The sequence below is a fragment of the Giraffa tippelskirchi genome, chromosome 4 (genome assembly GCF_054371585.1).
Source record: "Giraffa tippelskirchi isolate mGirTip1 chromosome 4, T2T-mGirTip1v1.2.pri, whole genome shotgun sequence".
In the NCBI taxonomy this organism is placed as follows: Eukaryota; Metazoa; Chordata; class Mammalia; order Artiodactyla; family Giraffidae; genus Giraffa; species Giraffa tippelskirchi.
Window position 1 is genome coordinate 12,917,940 of NC_137278.1, and position 18,219 is coordinate 12,936,158.

At 38.9% G+C, this 18,219-nt stretch overlaps 3 protein-coding genes across 3 annotated transcripts in view; 1 reads left to right on the top strand and 2 right to left on the bottom strand.

Moving 5' to 3' along the window:
• Positions 1 to 18,219, top strand: part of LOC145545078 (olfactory receptor 1J4-like) — a 196,770-nt gene that overhangs the window by 89,932 nt on the left and 88,619 nt on the right. The window lies entirely within an intron of this gene.
• Positions 3,266 to 4,338, bottom strand: LOC145547114 (olfactory receptor 1L1-like). Its single transcript, XM_081595869.1, is given in 2 exon segments — positions 3,266 to 3,392; positions 3,394 to 4,338. Coding segments are annotated over 2 exon segments (930 nt in total). The 5' UTR covers positions 4,197 to 4,338.
• LOC145547311 (olfactory receptor 1L1-like) lies at positions 12,018 to 12,962 on the bottom strand. Its single transcript, XM_081596592.1, has one exon. The coding sequence runs from the start codon at positions 12,948 to 12,950 to the stop codon at positions 12,018 to 12,020; it is 933 nt and encodes a 310-aa protein (XP_081452718.1). The 5' UTR covers positions 12,951 to 12,962.

Below are 18,219 nucleotides of genomic sequence, written 5' to 3' on the forward strand. Positions count from 1 at the left end.
GTTCATCCTACTTGTAACGACTTCTTCTATATCAGCTGGTCTGAAAGACCCATGAGGGAGGGGATATATTTCATTTCATTTATTACTGGATCACCAGCATCTAAGACAGAGACTGGTGTATAGTGGATGCCCAGTGGTTTTTCTCAATGTACCTATTACGGCCTAACAATGATTGACATACCGATAGCACCAGTGGGATAGGGCTAAGATTGAAGAGAGGGATCACAATATATATGATTTTTTCAACTAAGCAGAGGAAAGTGATCCTCAGTGTCTGGAGGAAAAACAAGAACCTATGGATGATTTTGATGCTGCTGCTGCTGCTGCTAATAAAAACGACAGTAAACAACACTGATGAGCAATTGCTGTGTTAAGTACCTGTGATGGATATTGTCATGCACTTCCCAGATCTCCCTTTAGGAATGAAAGACTTATTTGCCCAGTAATTGCAGGGTGGGCCGCTGCTAACAGACAGCCCTCTGCTATCGGCTCCCTATGGAGCACTGACAAATATTCATGCTGAGTCACTCAGTCATATCTGACTCTGCGACCCCATGGACTGTAGCCCGCCAGGCCCCTCTCTTCATGGGATTCAGGCGAGAATACTGGAGTGGGTTGCTATTTCCTCCTCCAGGGGATCTTCCGGACTCAGAGATTGAATCTGAGCCTCCTGTGGCTCCTGCATTGGCATGCAGATTCTTTACCACTGAGCCATCTGGGAAGCCCACAATTGACAAATAACACTGTGTAAATTTAAGACGTACAGTGTGATGATTTGATATATTTAGATATTGTGAAATGATTATCACAGTAAGGTTAGTCAACACATCTGTCACCTCACCTAGTTATTGTGTGTGTGTGATGAAAACACTTAAGATTTATTGTCTTAGACCTGTGTTTGTGCAGCTGAGACTTAACATCTCACTTTTTTGCCTTGTGAATCCTTACAATAACCCTTTACAAAAATCCCTGTGGCAATGTTGAATTTTACCCAAGTCCCATGCTCCTGAAAGACAATTAAAGTCAGAAGAAACCCATCCATCCTTTTGTGTCATGGAAAATGGCTGAACTTTGACCCACCCTCAGCCAAAGTCAGAATACAACCCCTCCTTAGTGATTCCTCTGTAGCATCCATTGACCTCAGGGAAAAACTTACCCTGATCAACTCTCCAATCTCACCGCTGTCACCAGTTCATCCCAGTTTTCTATGCGTGGTTCTTTCTAGCCTCATTCTCTTCTCCTTTTTAAAAAAACCATTTTCTTTCTGACCTTTGAGACCCCTGCAGATCTCATAGTGGTGGTTCCTCCAGATTGAAATAGCAGCCTCCCTTCTATTGCCCTAGGTCTTTCCTCCCTCTTGCATAATCCTTTCAAATAAAGTCTCTTCCTACTTAAGTCTGAAGATATTTGTTTATTTGACACCTGTTCCTTAAAAGTATGCGTGGTCCACAAACAACAAAGATTTACTATATAGCACAGGGAACTATATTCAATATCTTATAATAACCTATAATGGAAAAGACTCTGACATATGTACATGTATATATATATGTATATATATAAACTGAATCACTTTGCTGTGTATCTGAAACTAATACAACATTATAAATAAAACTTCAATTAAAATTATACTTCAATTAAAAAAAGTGTGTGTTCCTCTATACCTTGTAAACTAAAACAACCCAAATAGCACATTTTGCTCCAAATGCTTGCATTGTCTGTTATTTTGTTTCCTTGGGATCCCACAGATTTTTGGCCATCAGATTGTTGACTTATTAACTAGCACATAATCTTTGTTTCCGAGTCTGGTAGACTGGCAAGCGGTGGACAAGAAACAGAAATTAGTTGAACAGACAAGTGAATTCACAAACCTCTGAATTTCCAAATAAATGTATGGACTAGCAGTGACTTTAATATTTTTCAGAACTTACAAATGAACAAAAGCATTTTCTCCTACCCAATTTGATCTTTCTGTAGCTTGGGTTAAATTTGTTGAGAAAGAAGAATCCCCAGTAGTTGAAAACACCTACTGCTAGAGTAACTGGTACCTGATATTTACTGCCTGGGAAAGTGGTGCAGTTGAATTCAGGTCAAATGAAGTGAGTAAGGAAGGGCATAATGTTGCTTTAGTTGTGCCCGGTGGAAAGCAGGGAGAAGAACGCTGAAATGATGGGTACTTGAGGATGTGGCCTGGAACTGGTTCATCAAGGGTCATCTGGTAGACTGATTTTTTTTTTTTTAATATAATAATTTTATAAATCAAGTCCTGAGTCTTTGAGGTGGTGCAGAGGAAGGAATCATTCTGATCTTTATAATCAGAGACAGAGATCTTATTATTGAGGAGCCTTTGGACTAACGTGCTGAAGTCTCTCTCTCTCTCACACACACAAACACACTCAGATTTAAATGACTGCATAAGAAAACTCAGCCTTATGAATAAGGATGTGTGTGTGTGCTAAGTTGCTTCAGTCATGTCCGACTCTGTGACCCTATGGATTACAGCCTGCCAGGCTCCTCTGTCCATGGGATTCTATTGGCAAGAATACTGGAATGGGTTGCTGTACCTTCCTCCAGGGGATCTTCCTGACCCAGGGATCAAACACACATCTCTTATGTCTCCTGCATTGGCAGGTGGGTTCTTTACCACTAACGTGACCTGGGAAGCCCCATGAATAACGATACTCAGGACTTTAAAGTGATTAAACTCAAGTCCAGGAGGGATTTTGGCAGGGTTAAAGTTAAGTGAGGGGCTTCCCAGGTGGTGCAGTGGTAAGGAATCTGCCAGTCAATGCAGGAGATGGGGGTTCAACCCCTGGGTTTAGAAGATCCCCTGGAGCAGGAAATGGCAACCTGCTCCAGTATTCTTGCCTGGAAAATTCCATGGACAGAGGAACCTGGCAGCCTACAGTCCATGGAGTCTCAAAGAGTTGGACGTGACAGAGTGACTGAGCACAGGGTTAAGTGAGAGAGATGTGATCTTCTGAAAGGAGAATGAAAGTTTGATTGAGATTTAGATCCAGGCACAGTGGATAAGATTCAGGTAGTCTTTGTCCAAGCCAGATAATATTAGAGACCACTGGGAAGGAGGCATCATATTCAGGATTAGCTTCAACATACTAGCTTCAACACATGCGATAAACACTCTTTTTATCAGGAATGAGCCACCATTGAAAATACCATCCTTCAGAATCTAATCACAGACATATTAAAAACCTACAGTCAGAAGCAAGAGATTTGTAGGATTCTACTAAGACCTCAGCTCCTCTTATTGACCTTCCACTCTGTGCATGAGTTTCATCAAGCCCTGCTTCATGTCTTTGTTTCTTAGGCTATAGATGAATGGGTTTAACATTGGAGTCAATATGGTGTAGACAATTGTTGCTATTCTATCTGACTGTGTAGTTGGACAGGGGCTTGAAATAGACATAGCTGATGCCTCCATAAAACAAGGTCACCACTGTGAGATGAGAGCCACAGGTGGAAAATGCTTTGCGCTTCCCAGCAGCTGAAGGGATCTTTAGAACAGTAATGAAGATCTTCAAATAAGAGATGATGATGCATGAAAAGGGGGTCATTATGATGGCTAATCCTTCTGTCATGACTGTGATTTCCTTGACAAAATGGGAGGAACAGGACAATTTTAGCACTGGCTGGTCATCACAGAAAAAGTGGTGAATGACATTGGAGGCACAGAAGATGAGTTGGTTGGTCAGGAGAATATGCAAGAGAGAGTGGAGGTGTGGAATGCAGAAGGAGAGGGCCAGGAGCAAGACACAGTGTCTGTGGTTCATGATGGTGATGTAGTGGAGGGGGTTGCAGATGGCCACATAGCGGTCAATGGCCATGGCTGCCAGGAGGTAACTGTCTGTATTTCCAAAAGCAATAAAGAAGTACATCTGAGTCAAACACTCACCATAAGAGATGGTCTTTGTCTCTGATAAGAAGTTTGCTAGCATCTTGGGTATGATGACAGTCACAAAGAAAATGTCAACAAAGGAGAGGACACTCAGGAAAAAGTACATGGGTGTCTGGAGGCGAGTGTCTGAGCGGATGGTCAGGATGATGAGCAGATTTCCTATCACTGTGATGAGGTAGATGGGGAGAAAAAAGGCAAAGAGTGGCTTCTGATATTCAGGTCGAGAGGAGAGTCCCAGAAGGATGAATTCAGTGGGCTGTGTTATGTTAGTTCTTCCCATAGTCTTGGGTTCACCTAAAGAGAAATCATCATTATGAAAGATTCTTCCAACATATGATAAATTCTAAGAATTTTTTCATTTGTTCTTCTTATCAGCAATTAGAACAACTAAGAATATTACCATTACTTGGACTGTGGCTTCTTTCTATTAATGCTGAGAATGGAAATCAATATATACTTTAACCTCCTTTCAGTTTTCTACTGTAAAGCAAAGTAATATGGAAATGGGAAAGAGAAGAGAGACAGGGAGAGGGAATGAGAGTGGAAAAATTGTTTTCTGTTTGAGGATTTTCAGGAGCTAATTCATGGAAGGGTGGTCAGTAGTTTGCTCTCCTGTTTAATTGCCAGATGACAGAATGATGATTTTCTTTAATTCAGATGTTTCTCTCTGCGTCAATTATTCTGGATACTGAAAATCATCTGAAAAGACATCAAAGTAGGAGATCACCCAATAATTATTTCATGCTCTTCACTTTTTGGTGAAACCTTATTGGAGTGAAACAATAAGCATGAAGACATAAAAGATAGGCAGACAGTGATCATAGGATAGTAAAAAACATTTCTTTTTACTAATAATATCAATCCCATCCTTGGTGCCCAATCCCTGGATCTAAAATGGTATGTGCTTGTTTGTGTTGGTATAATTCTTTTCCAGATTCCTGTCTTAGTTATAGGCCTCCCAGAAAAACTACACAGGAAAGGCACCTGATCTTAGACAGGATTTCAACCCTCATGAATCTGAAAACTGTCCTTCTTGTCTCCTCTGGGCCCTCCACATGCTAAGGGCACTGTAGACACTCATAGACTTCACCTTCTCTCAAGGGAGCATCCTTTGAGACTTTCAAGAAGTCCCTGAAGTTCAGGTGGAGGAGACACTAGAAAACAAGGCAACAACTATTGAAGTTTTGGAGTTTCTTCCCCAAGGAGGCTGAGGAGTGTTAGTGCTTTCATTCTCGCCTGGAAATCATCCTCTTGACTCAGCTCCTTCAGGCCAAAAAGAACACCCGTGTGAGGTTGGCAGAGACCACAGTGACTGGCTCTCCCAAACTTCCTGCGTATCATTCTTAGTATCATTCTGTACTGTTCACACCAAAAGACAATGTATAAGGTGGGAGGGCATTTTTTCAGAGTCCACATGGCTTTAGAGTAAAAAGACTTGAACATCTGATGCCATCAATCATTTTCCCATCTCCCAGGCTTAGGAGAAGCCCCTGGTTAGGTAATGTTCTTAGAACTTCAGAACATAAAAATTCATAAGGTGAAGACTTTAGATGTCAGAATTTACTTTTTACTCTTCTGTCCCCAGGTCTACTTGTAAAATACTGATGTATGACCCTTGGTTTTCCAGTCAGGAAAACCACCAGGTGAATATATTTTATCCTTTATGGTATCTTGAGTTGTATGTTCCATTTGGGGCATCTCACTTTGTGTGCACTGCAGAATTCCCAAGGTAGGACCCAAATTCCCCCTTCTTCCAGTACAACCATCACTCAAGAATATCGTGTTCTTCATGGCTCATTGCCCCCTTACCCATTTATACTATCATGCCTTTGTTTATTTACCATCATCTACTAGCCTAACCTGGGAGGCTTAAAATCGGCCTCTTCCAGGACACTTTGCTTAGTGATCTACCATTGGACTGGGCTTGTCTTCTGTCCTCTTTTAACACTTTGGATCTCCATTCTAAGTAATAACTCAGTCTCTTTGTCTGACAGCTTATTGTTGTTGTTTAGTTGATAAGTTGTATCCGACTCTTTTGCAACCCCATGGCCTGTAGCCTGCCAGACTCCTCTGCCCATGGGATTTCCCAGGCAGGGATACTGGTGTGGGTTGCCATTTCCTTTTCCAGGGGATCTTTCTGACCCAGGGATCAAACCTGTGTCTCCTGCATTTACAGGAGGATTCTTTACCAGTGAGCCACCTGGGAAGTCCCTGACTGCTTATACATTAATTTAAAAAGTCACAAATTAGGGAATCCCCTGGTGGCCCAGTGGATATGACTTGGTGCTTTCAACGCTGTGGCTCAGGTTCAATCACTGATCAAGGGAACTAAGGTCCCACAAGTCTCATGGCACAGCCAAAAAAGGAAAAATGTCAGAAATTAATAACTTATTGAGTGCTTTCTCTGTGCTATCCACTCCCCCAACTGAAGCAAATGTAGTACCTCATTTAATTATTACATCATTTTTATAAGGTAGGTGGCCTTATTTTCTTTACTTTGAAGATGAGGAGTCTGAACTCAGAGAGGTGAGGCATATTGCCCAATGTAACACAACTAGGAAGTGACTGAATCAATTTTTAAAATTTCTCATGAGTTTATTTGACTCATACTTGACACCATGCTCTTAACCGGCCACTCTACTGCTTTTTCAGGATGCTAGCAAAAACAGTTTGCTGAATAACAATTCTCAAATAAATCATATTGCAAAAAATATAAGCTATTTCTTATTAAGGTTTAAAAAGCACATTATAAGTTTAAGCTATATCCCACTAGACTGAAAATTCCTTGAAATCAGTAATTATGCCTGTTAACATCTGATTGCTTCAATCAATTATTTCATAAATATTTCTCGAAGGTTTACTGTACGTCAGGAATTATACTACGTGCTAGAGATACAGTGGAATATAAAACAAAGGCAGTTTCTACAAACTTTTGCATCACCCAATACTTTTGTCCAAGATAGCAGTTCCTCAATAAGCAATCACAATATTTCCTCATTTTTTTGTTTGAGGTAATTTGAAATAAAATATAGAAAAGTATAAATGGAAAAATAATCCATGTTCCCATCACCCAAAAGGATTGACTACAGTAACATTTTGTCCTATTTTCTTTCAGTCTTTCCAAAAATTCATTTATTCACAAATTTTTATAGATATTTATAAAGTGCTTATTATGGGAGCTGTTTCATTTGCTTTCTAAGAACTGACTCATTTTTATCCTACTAATAACCCTGTTAGGTAGGTATTATCTTTACATTTAAAAAAATTTAAAGCAATTTATTGAGGTATGAGTATTTATTTATTTATTGGCTGCACTGAGTCTTCATTGAGGCATGCGGGCTTTCTCCAGTTGCAGTGAATGGGGGCTACTCTTTGTCAGGACCAGCCCCAAAACGAACAGACCTGAGGGAGCGGTGCCGCAGAAGAATAAAGAAAAAGAAGACTCAGAAATAAAGTGGGAATCAGGGGGCTAATGCCATTCGCAGGCAAAAGCCCAGATCCTAATCCTTGCATGCCTTTTATTGTTAACATCTACTTCCTTATTCGTGCTCTAGAGATATCTGCCCTTTACAATCTCAGATTGGGGATAAAGATATACAATGCACAGCCCTCAATGTCAAAACTTCAGGCCTTTCATGAAGGTTTAGCCCTCTGTTTAGCCTCTGTTTAGCCCTTCGGGAAGTGACGCCCTTTCTCAGCAACTCCCTCAGGGCTCTGGTTACGGACACAGTCACTAATGGTTTTCCGTCAGTCACATCAGTACTTCAACATCTTGTTTTCAAGATGTCTTTCCACAACGTACTTCTTACTGCTCCCAGCCCTTCGCCTGGGGGTGATGAGAAAGTCATTCTTATTTTTCAAAGAAGCCCTGTTAATTATAGTACAGGCCGGTGCATAGCATATTCCCTACACTCTTCCTTGCGGTGCACAGGCTTCTCACTGTGGTGGCTTCCCTTGTTGACAGAGCACAGGCTGTTCGTTCATGGGCTTCAGTAGTTGCGGCACAAGGGCTTAGCTCCTCAGCGTGTAGAATCAAGGATCAAACCTGTTTCCCCTGCATTGGTAGGCAGGTTCTTATCACAGTACTGCCAGGGACATCTGAGGTATGATTAACATGTAAAGGCTTTACACATTTAGTGTATGCAGTTTGATGACTTTGGGGTTAAGTATACACCTGTGAAACCATCAACACCAAGGCCATAGACATGTTTATTACTTCCCAAAGTTTCCTCCCACACCATCTACGATGATGATGGTGATGAAAACTTAACATAAGATCTACCTACCTCCTTAGAAAATTTTAAGCATACAATAGAGTACTGTTAGCTATAGGCACTATGCTGTATAGTGGATATCCAAAACATTTATCCTTTGACCTTTACCTATCACCATCTCCCTTTTTCCAACCCCTGGAACCACTATTCTACTCTCTGCTTCTCTGAGTTTGGCTGTTTTTGAGTCTACCTACATAAGTGAGATCATGCAAATGTTTTTTTCTGTGTCTGGCTAGTTTCACTTAACATAATGTCCTCCTGCATCCATACGGTCACAAATGACAAGATGTTAAGGCTGAATAATATTCCACTGTATGTATATATTGCATTTTATTTATATGCAGTATTGTATATACTGCAATGGACATCTTGGTTGTTTCCATATCTTGGCTATTATAAATAATGCTGCATGGAACATCAGAGTGCAGCAGGTTTCTCTTTGAGATCTTGATTTCAATTCCTTTAGATAAACCAAGAAGGGGATTGCTATATTGCATGGTGGTTCTAATTTTCTGAGGAATTTCCATACAGGTTTTCATAATAGTGCTTGTACCTAGTTGCTTAGCAATATCCTACTCTTTTTTTTTTACATTAAAATTTTTTTCTTTCTTGTTTATTTTTTAAAAATTTATTTATTATTCTTTTTTTAATCGAAGGATAATTGCTTTGCAGAATTTTGCTGTTTTCTGTCAAACATTATAACCCTTTGGACTGTAACCTGCCAGGCTCCTCAGCCCATGGGATGGACTCATTCTTCAGATGAGAATACTAGAGATGAGAATACTTCAGTCTCATTCTTCAGATGAGAATACTAGAGTGGGTTGCCATGCTTACTCTTCCCGACGCAGGAATTGAACCTAAGACTCCTATCTCTCTTGCGTTGCAGGCAGATTCTTTACCCACTTACATTTCTCCCAACAGTGTACAAGGGTTTCCTTTTATCTTCATCCTCACCAAAGCTTTTCTTCTTTTTAAAGTAATAACCATTCTAACAGGTGTGTGCTGATAGCTTATCATGGTTTTGATTTTCACTTCCCTAATAGTGATGTTGGTCATCTTTTCATGTACCTCTTGGACATTTGTATGTCTTCTTTGGAAAAAAATCTATTCAGTTGTGCTTTGCACAATTTTTAATTGAGTTACTTATTTTTCTGCTAAGTTGTATGAGTTCCTTATATATTTTGGATATTAACCCCTCACCAGATGTATGGTTTGCAAATATTTTTCACATTATGTAGCTTGCCTTTTCATTTTGTTGATGATTTCCTTTGCTGTGTAGAAACTTTTTAGTTTGATACAGTCCTGCTTAATTATTTTTGCTTTTGTTGTCTACATGTTTGATGTCATACTAAACAAAATTATTGTTAAGACAAATGTCAAGGAATTTTCTCTGTGTTTTCTTCTAGAAGTTTTAAATTTCCAGAATTTACAGTTAAGATTTTATGCCATTCTGAGTTGATTTTTGTATACGGTATAAGATTAGGGTACAAATTCATTCTTTTGCATGTGGCTATTCATGAGGAGTCCAAAGTGAAGAATTCACTCAATTCCAGCTCCGTCCAGAACTGTAAGGAACATTTTCATTCATTCATTCAGTAAATATTTCCTGAAGGTCTGCTGTGTACCAGGGACTTTAGTAAGTTCTAGAAATACAGCAGTAAATAAAATAAAGCACCTGTACTCACAGAGTTTGAATTTTAGTGAGGAAATACAGATATTAAACAAATAAAAATATAATACACCCCAAAGTCACATGGGGCATTGTAAAAAAAGTACAACAAGTGAACCTAGTGTGACAGAAGAGGTAATATTTCAGAAAGCACAGTCAGGGAAGAGCTCTCTGAAAGAGTAATATTTGAGTAGAGATCCGAATGAAGTGAAAGGGCAGTGTCTCTCAAACTCACTCAATCAGAACGTCTGTTTTAAAGGAAGTATTTGGTGCAGAAAAATTAAAACATTATACTAAATCAAAACTCTGCTAGCTAATAATTCATGAATGCCAATTTTAGTGAGTTGTTTCTAGACAGCTTCATATATCTGTTTTATTTCTTTGAAGGTTATATTAGCATGGGCTTCCCAGGTGGCAAAGAATCCACTTGCCAGTGCAGGAGAGATGCAAGATATGGGGGTTCAATCCCTGGGTTGGGAAGATCCCCTGGAGTAGGAAGTGGCAACCCACTCCAGTATTCTTGCCCGAAAGATTCCATGAACAGAGAAGCTTGATGGGGTATAGTCTATGGGGCCACAAAGAGTCAGACTGATCACACTTGGGTTAGCATTGGAATCTGGAAAAGACCCTGATGCTGGGAAAGATGATAGGCAGGAGAAGGGGTGACAGAGGATGAGATGGTTGGATGGCATCATTGACTCAATGGGCATGAGTTTGAGCAAACACGGGGAGATAGTGAAGAACAGTGAAGCCTGGTGTGCTGCAATTCCATGAGGTCACAAAGAGTCAGACACAACTTCAGGACTGAACAACAGCATGTTGAAATATGCAGTAGAGTGTACCCAGATAGATAAATAAATCTAGCCACTAATACAACAATAATAGCTATTAACATTTTTGAGTGCTCTGTACCAGACAGAGTCATGAGAATATGACAAATATTTATTATTCATATCTCGATATCCTACAACTTCTGTATGACCTTTGCCAACGATTATGATGATGTCCTGGAGGAAGACATGATGTCATTTACAACACATTCAATGTGTTACAAGCATCCAATGTGACCATGTGACCATCACCATGAACTTTTAGGAAGGAAGTCTGTGTCAGTGTCCAAATCTGCATGAAAGATATCTTCATGGAAGAGAAATCTGGGCATGATGATCTGGTCTGAAATCAGTCACACATAAAAAGCCTAGGTGGCTAAGTAGCTATTTAAAACTTTTAAAAATATATGTATTAAAAAATATGCATGAATAAAAATTCAAATACTGCTGAAGACTGAAGAGTGATAAACAAGTTTTTCTCCTGTCCTGGAACCATCCAGAGGCAGGTGTCCAAATAGCAATTTCTAGGGTAAGCATCCAGAGATTAGATAGTCTATGCACTACAATCATTCACTTCCACTCACCCACGTATCTAAAAATGCATACAGTTCTGTTCCTTGAGTTTTTTCAATTCACAATATATATTGAACATCGTTGTATGTCAGTAAATGGAAAACTTAAACTTTACACTGGAGCATCACTCCATGATGAGATTCTGTGTTCACTGTTGTGTACTAGCACCTAGAACACTGCTTGGACATAATAAGCATGTACAATTATTTCTTGGGTGAGTGAATATAAGTTCACTCATTTTAACAGCTTCTTTTTTTATAGCATTCAACTGTATGTGTATATAATAAGAAACAAGTAGATAGACATTTAGCTACTGTTGTTTGGCTTCCACAAGTACAATTGTAGGCTAAAATTTTAGATGGAATTTCCGGTCAAAGGGTGTACTTTATATATATATTGAAAAATTTCATTTCAAAGACCTTGTGTCAATTTTCCATCATAAACAATGTATGTATTCATTAATTTCCCTACCTCAGTATATTTCAAAATACTATTAAACTATCACATTCTTCGATGTTTTCCTATATAATAATCTAAATAGTCAGACATGACTTAGCAACTAAACAACAACAATGATAAATATCGTTGGGTTCAATGTAGGAAATGTCAGGGGAAACATTATATTCAGTTACTAGTTTCCCATCATTCATGAAGCACCTTTACTAATATTTCTCAGTTGTTCACAAACACCAAGAACTTGCAGTCAGGCAATAGTGAATCTGCAGAATTGCCCAAGACTTAGCATAAAACCCATGTCATTGTGACTTTGTCCTACCTATCAGTTTCCCCAAGCCCTGTTTCAAATCTTTGTTTCTCAGACTGTAGATGAAAGGGTTCAACATGGAAGTTAACATAGTGTAGATAACTGTTGCTATCCGATCCTTGACGGTGTAGCTGTTCAGCGGTTGGAGATAGACATAGCTGATGCTCCCATAAAACAGGCTCACTATGGTGAGGTGGGACCCACAGGTAGAGAATGCCTTGTACTTCCCAGCAGTTGAAGGGATCTTCAGAACAGTGGTGAGAATCCTCAGATAAGAGATAACGATGCACATAAAGGGGGCCATCACCACAGACAGTCCTTCTGTCTTTATCACTATCTCATTGACATATGTAGATGAGCAGGACAACTTCAGCATTGCCTTGAGTTCACAGAAGAAATGATGGATAATGTTGGAGGCACAGAAGGTGAGTTGATTCAGCAAGTGGACATGAAGGAGTGAGTGAAGAAATGGGATGGTGAGGGAGATTATCAGTAGAAGGACACAACATTTATAGCTCATGATGGTGATGTAATGAAAGGGTTTGCATATGGCCACGTAGCGGTCAATGGCCATGCCCCCTAGGACATAACTATCTACATTACCAAAGGAGAGGCAGAAGTATGTCTGGGCCATGCACTCACTATAGAGGATGGTCTTTGCCTCTGATAAGAAGTTTATCAGCATCTTTGGGATAATAACTGTTGTGTAGCAAATATCAACAAAGGACAGGCTTCTCAGAAAGAAGTACATGGGGGTCTGTAAGTGAATATCTGAATGTATGGCCAGGATAATGATCAGGTTTCCCACCAGAGTGACCAGGTAGATAGTAATAAAGAGGACAAATAGAGGCTTCTGGTCTTCAGGCCTAGAGGAGAGCCCCAATAGGATAAATTCAGAAGGACTTGATATGTTGTCCCATCTCATGGTTTTGATTTTGCTTAAAGATAAGTAAAATATAAATTAATAGACTCCCTTTCATCTGAAGCATGCATTTTCCTAGTATATTTAAGCTTTATTCTCACTGAGATATGATAAGTACAATATTTACCTGTGATGCTTCTTTCCTCCAATGATGTGGAGAATTCAGGATGGAATATAGTTTTCTACCTCCTTTTTAGTTTCTGAGCTACTTAGAGACGTTGAGAAAATGGGTTATAAGAGGGGTAGTAAGACCAGAGAGAGAAATGGACAGAGATAGAGAATTTATAACATCTTTTATAACATCTGCATTCTTCAATAATCATATTTTTTAGAGCAGTTTTAGGTTTATAACAAAACTGAGAGGGAGATACAGAGATTTCCCATATATTCCCTACTCCAACACATGCATCGCCTTGTGTGTTATCAACATCACTCACTAGAGTGAAACAATTTTTAACAAGGGTGAATCTACATGGACATACCATAATCACCCAAAGCCCATAGTTTACCTTAGAGTTCACTCTTTTAAAAAAAAATTTATTTTTTAATGGAAGGATAATTGCTTTACAGAATTTTGTTGGTTTTTGCCAAACATGGTTCATTATAGTAGGGCTTGGACAGAGTTTGGGGCACAGGAAAAAGTCTTTGTTTAGAAATTTTAGAATTTGTTTAGAAATTTTAGTGGATAAATTTGTCTGGGTAATTACTTGTCCATTTTTGAATCACCTGTACCTTGTATTTGTGTGATTCCCCCATCACTCATCCTGACCTTTGGACGCTGAATTCTGATATTATCATACAAGCTTTTCTTTCCCATTACTGTTGTAAACATATCCTTCCTGCCTCAGCAAGTTATTATTTGAGAAGAGAAGATGGAAACAGAGACATCGATCCAGCATGACATGGATGGAGAACTTCTTTATTTTATATTTTTTACTGTATGCTAGGACCCCACCTTGTGGATTCTAACACTGTTGTCTGTATCTGTGCAAATGCATTTATTTTTAAGTGTGAATTTGTCCCTAGAACTATATCAACCACAGACACAGATGCCCAGGACTTACCTGATCATTAAGAAACACTTCTTGAATCTGAGTGATTCCTGTCCGGGTAACTGCAGGGCTCTTCCCATCTGATGAACTATAGTGACATGCCCTGTGCCTTTGTCCTGTGCCTTGTCCTCAAGTCCCTAGAGTTCAATTTGGAAAACAAGTAAAAGGCAGTCAATTTTCTCAATTACATTTGAGAAAGTAAGGTATTCCTCTAGGGAACCAAGCAAATATTTCATGCCTTCTTCTCCAAGTAGCCCTGTCTGTCCCCATGTTTCTGAAAATCCTTGGCATGCCTGTACTTTTCTGGAAAAGGAAACAATCAACAACATGCAAGGCAATTTATGGGATGAGAGAAAGCATTTTCAGCCATATCTGATAAGGAATTAATATCCAAAAAATATAAGAAACTCACAGAACCTAGAGGTAAAACCCCCAAATAACCCAGTTTTTAAATTGGCAAGAGATTTGAATAGGACTCAAAGTCCTCGTTTAGTGCTGGACTCAAAGTGAGTCCCAGTTTGTGGAAATTACAGCCTAGTGTAACAGACACCGAGTGTAACTTGCTTGGAGCAAGTTTTTGACTTCTGCATGGTGATCACAAGCTATATTGCATATTCTACAACTTGAGGAAAGAAGAGATGTAAATTAGCCCCTGATATCCTTCCAGTCCCCAGGGATTTAAGCAATATACATTAATACACTGATGGTCACTTTTGGATCACTTTTTGGTAAATCATCTAAAACAGTAGTCATCAAACTTACGCAACATACAAATTCCTTTCAAATGAAAAAATTCTCTTGGAATCCCTGGGTTAACATGTTTTGTTGTATCAGTATCATATGAATAAACAGAAAACTATAAGCCTTAATAAATATACTAATACACAGTTTTAACTTTAAAACTTCAATACAGATACAAACTAAATTTAAGCCAAGTGTTGTAGATACATTTAAACTAAAAAGACTAATTAAAAGACATATGATTTGTTGTTTAAGTGAAACTAAATCAATAATGGTGGCATTATCGGTGGGATCTTAAATTCAAGTACAGTTCTGAGCTTAAATCTTCCTGGTTTTTAATTTTGCCAATACTGTAAATTCAGATAGAGATTTTTATATGACAAAATGATATTAATAATTTCAAATCTTTATTTACTAGTTTTATATAAACCCAAGTGCTTAATTAAACTTTAGTAATCAATCATATAAAATCAATTTTAATGAATGTCAATTGACAACTTTTAGTGGAAGGTAGGTATGGGTTGCACTACTACATAAATCCACATTAAATAGTATCCAATCTAGTTATTTCTGAAATCACAGAAAATAGCACCTGAAGTTATCTTTATTTATGGAAGATACTAAAAAACCTTTCAATTTCAACACAGAATTTGCTAGTTGACTCTCAAATGAAATAAATAAATATTAGAAATTGTAACAAAATTAACTCATAACAAATCAAAATTCTTATAGTTATTTCCATATTTCTTTAAATTGGAATGTGTAAACTAGGAAATACCTTTTTTACTAATAAGTTCAGAGGAGTAAAAGTTGTGAATTAATTTCTGTCACTCTAATTTGCTTTCTTAATGCTAAATCAAAGTTTGAATGACTTAAAAAAAGTTGACATTAAGGACTTATTTTATAAAATGTGTTTCAATTCCAAAAGTTTAGTCTTTAAACTTAAGTTGTTCAACAGCCATATTATTAAAGATGTTGGGCAATTATTTCATGCTTATTTTGGGACAAGCCATTTTAATGGTATGTAGAATTATTTAACAACATCAAAATTGGGTGACCTCATTTTTATCTTATTTTGTTGTAATTGCCATTGTAGATAAATATATGAATACAAGCTCTGGAATTTCATTAGTTAGGCTTCTAAAAAGAGGCCTCTGGAGTCCAGTACATTGCTTGCTGACAGAGATTAAAGCCTGGTCCCGAGTTCCTGACTTTAATGATTTAATCAAGTGAGCATTGTGTCTGTTCTGTCTCACTTACATGAAAAGGATTAAAGTACCATAGAAGTGTGTGACTGTGTATTTTATTATTATAAAAGCTTCAATAACACACTGATCCCTCTTTCTTATGGATTATGGATGTTTAAGTAACTTAGTAATAGGATTGGAGAATGAGTTAACTTCTTTGTGAAGGCAGAGGAAGTAACAAGAAAAAAATTCCTTAATCCCATCAATATTTACTCTTGGTGAATACTCTGTTGGAGAACGACAGGCAAGATAGGGCATTTTTTGGGGGGGAGGCTGTAGGGAACCAGGGTGAATGAGAGAAGGATTGCCACTGGCTGGTCATTTATCCAGCCACTCTTTCTTGAGTACTTGTTTTGTGCCAGATACCATGCCAGACACTGGATACAGAGGTGAATTAACCACAGCCCCGTCCCTCCAGGAGCACAGTCAAATGGAGGAATTGAGGTTTCCAAGTGCATCCTACCAGCCTGGAAAACCTGAATTCACTTTGGTTGTGTAACACCCACAGTGATTGTAGCAGTAGTGGTGGTGGCAGCAACAAGAAGAATTATTATTTGAGCCTTTTACTACATGACAGTCTCTATAATCAGAACTTTATATATAATATTCTAATCTTTAAAGCAATCACTTAAAAATTAAGCATTATTAGCACTTTCTACATAAATAGACTAGAGTTAGTGAAGTGAAGTGAAAGTCACTCAGTTGTGTCTGACTCTTTGCGACCCCATAGGCTGTAGTTCATGCAATTCTCCAGGCTGGAATACTGGAGTGGGTAGCCTTTCCCTTCTCCAGGGGATCTTCCCAACCCAGGTATTGAACCCAGGTCTCCCACATTGCAGGCAGATTCTTTACCAGCTGAGCTATTTGGGAAGCCCATTCTTTGGAGAAATGCCTATTCAAATCTCTTGCCAATTTAAAAATTGGGTTATTTGGGGGTTTTGCTACTAGGTTTTGTGAATTTCCTATATTTTTTGGATTCTTTACCAGCTGTGCCACAAGGGAAGCCCAAGAATACTGGAGTGGGTAGCCTATCCCTTCTCCAGTGGATCTTCCTAACTCAGGAATCGAACTGAGGGCTCCTGCGTTGCAGGCAGATTCTTTACCAACTGAGCTATCAGGGAAGCCCAGACTAGAGTTAAGAAGTGTTAAGTTATTGCAAATGCACAAAATTTGTAAGTGGCATATCTCAGAAATATAGTTACTACTATTTGTCTCCAGAGCTATAATTTAGGCCCTTACATCATGCTTATTATATCGCAGGAAGGAAATACAGTGATGACTGAGTGAGTGATTTGGGTAATGAGACACAAGAGTCTGCCATTTGTGTTGCCTGAACATTGATAGGGTTGTCTCCCATCCCATCAGGATCAGTGGCATGAAGTTGTTGCCAGGGACTTGAAGTGCATTTATCCTTCCCTTGAGAGTATGTCCATACTTTCTTGCTCTCTTCAATGGCAGGGAATATACCTGACTTCCCCCAGGTGGCTCTAGAGGAGAGGTCTCTAGGGCCCCACAATCTCTAAATCCCACCTCACCTCACTAGTCCTGACTTCCAGCCCCATGCACTGATCTGTCATTCAGCACCATGGCCAGATCCCTGATCTCTGACAGAAGGCTGAAGCCACAAAGTCCAGGGTCAAAGTCCTTTCTTGCCAGGTGACTGTGTGAGTGGGAAAACTAGCCTTCATTCTATGCTCTGTTTTCTCCTGACCAATTCTTATCTTTCTATATCAATAACCCATCTCTCACTCTGGACACATCTTGTTTAACGTCATCATTTTTCCTTTATGTTCTCACAGCCATTCCCTTCTCTCCTCACCATGACAATCTTTCTCGCTAGTCCTCTTTCTGTTCATTCCTACTTGATGTTCCATTTCTCACATCTGTCTACTCTTCTCTTTCATTTGCACCATTTCATGACCCCCCTCCATTCTGCTCTCCTATTCTTTTCACATTCCCACCCTTCTCCTAGTGGTCATCCACATGCCTTCCTCCTTTCTCCCCCAAATCTTTATTTCTGCTCCTTATCTCTGTCCCAATCATTAAAAAGTTTCCCCTCCTTAATTATGTTTCTCACTCTTCTCATTTCAAAAGTTCTTCCTCTTATTTCCTTATTTTCTTTCCATCCACTCATTCACTCTGTACACTCTTTCCATCCTATGTTTTCATCCTCCCTTTCCCACTACTTTGCATTCTTACTTTGTTTTCTATCCCCATTAATTCTTTTCTCTA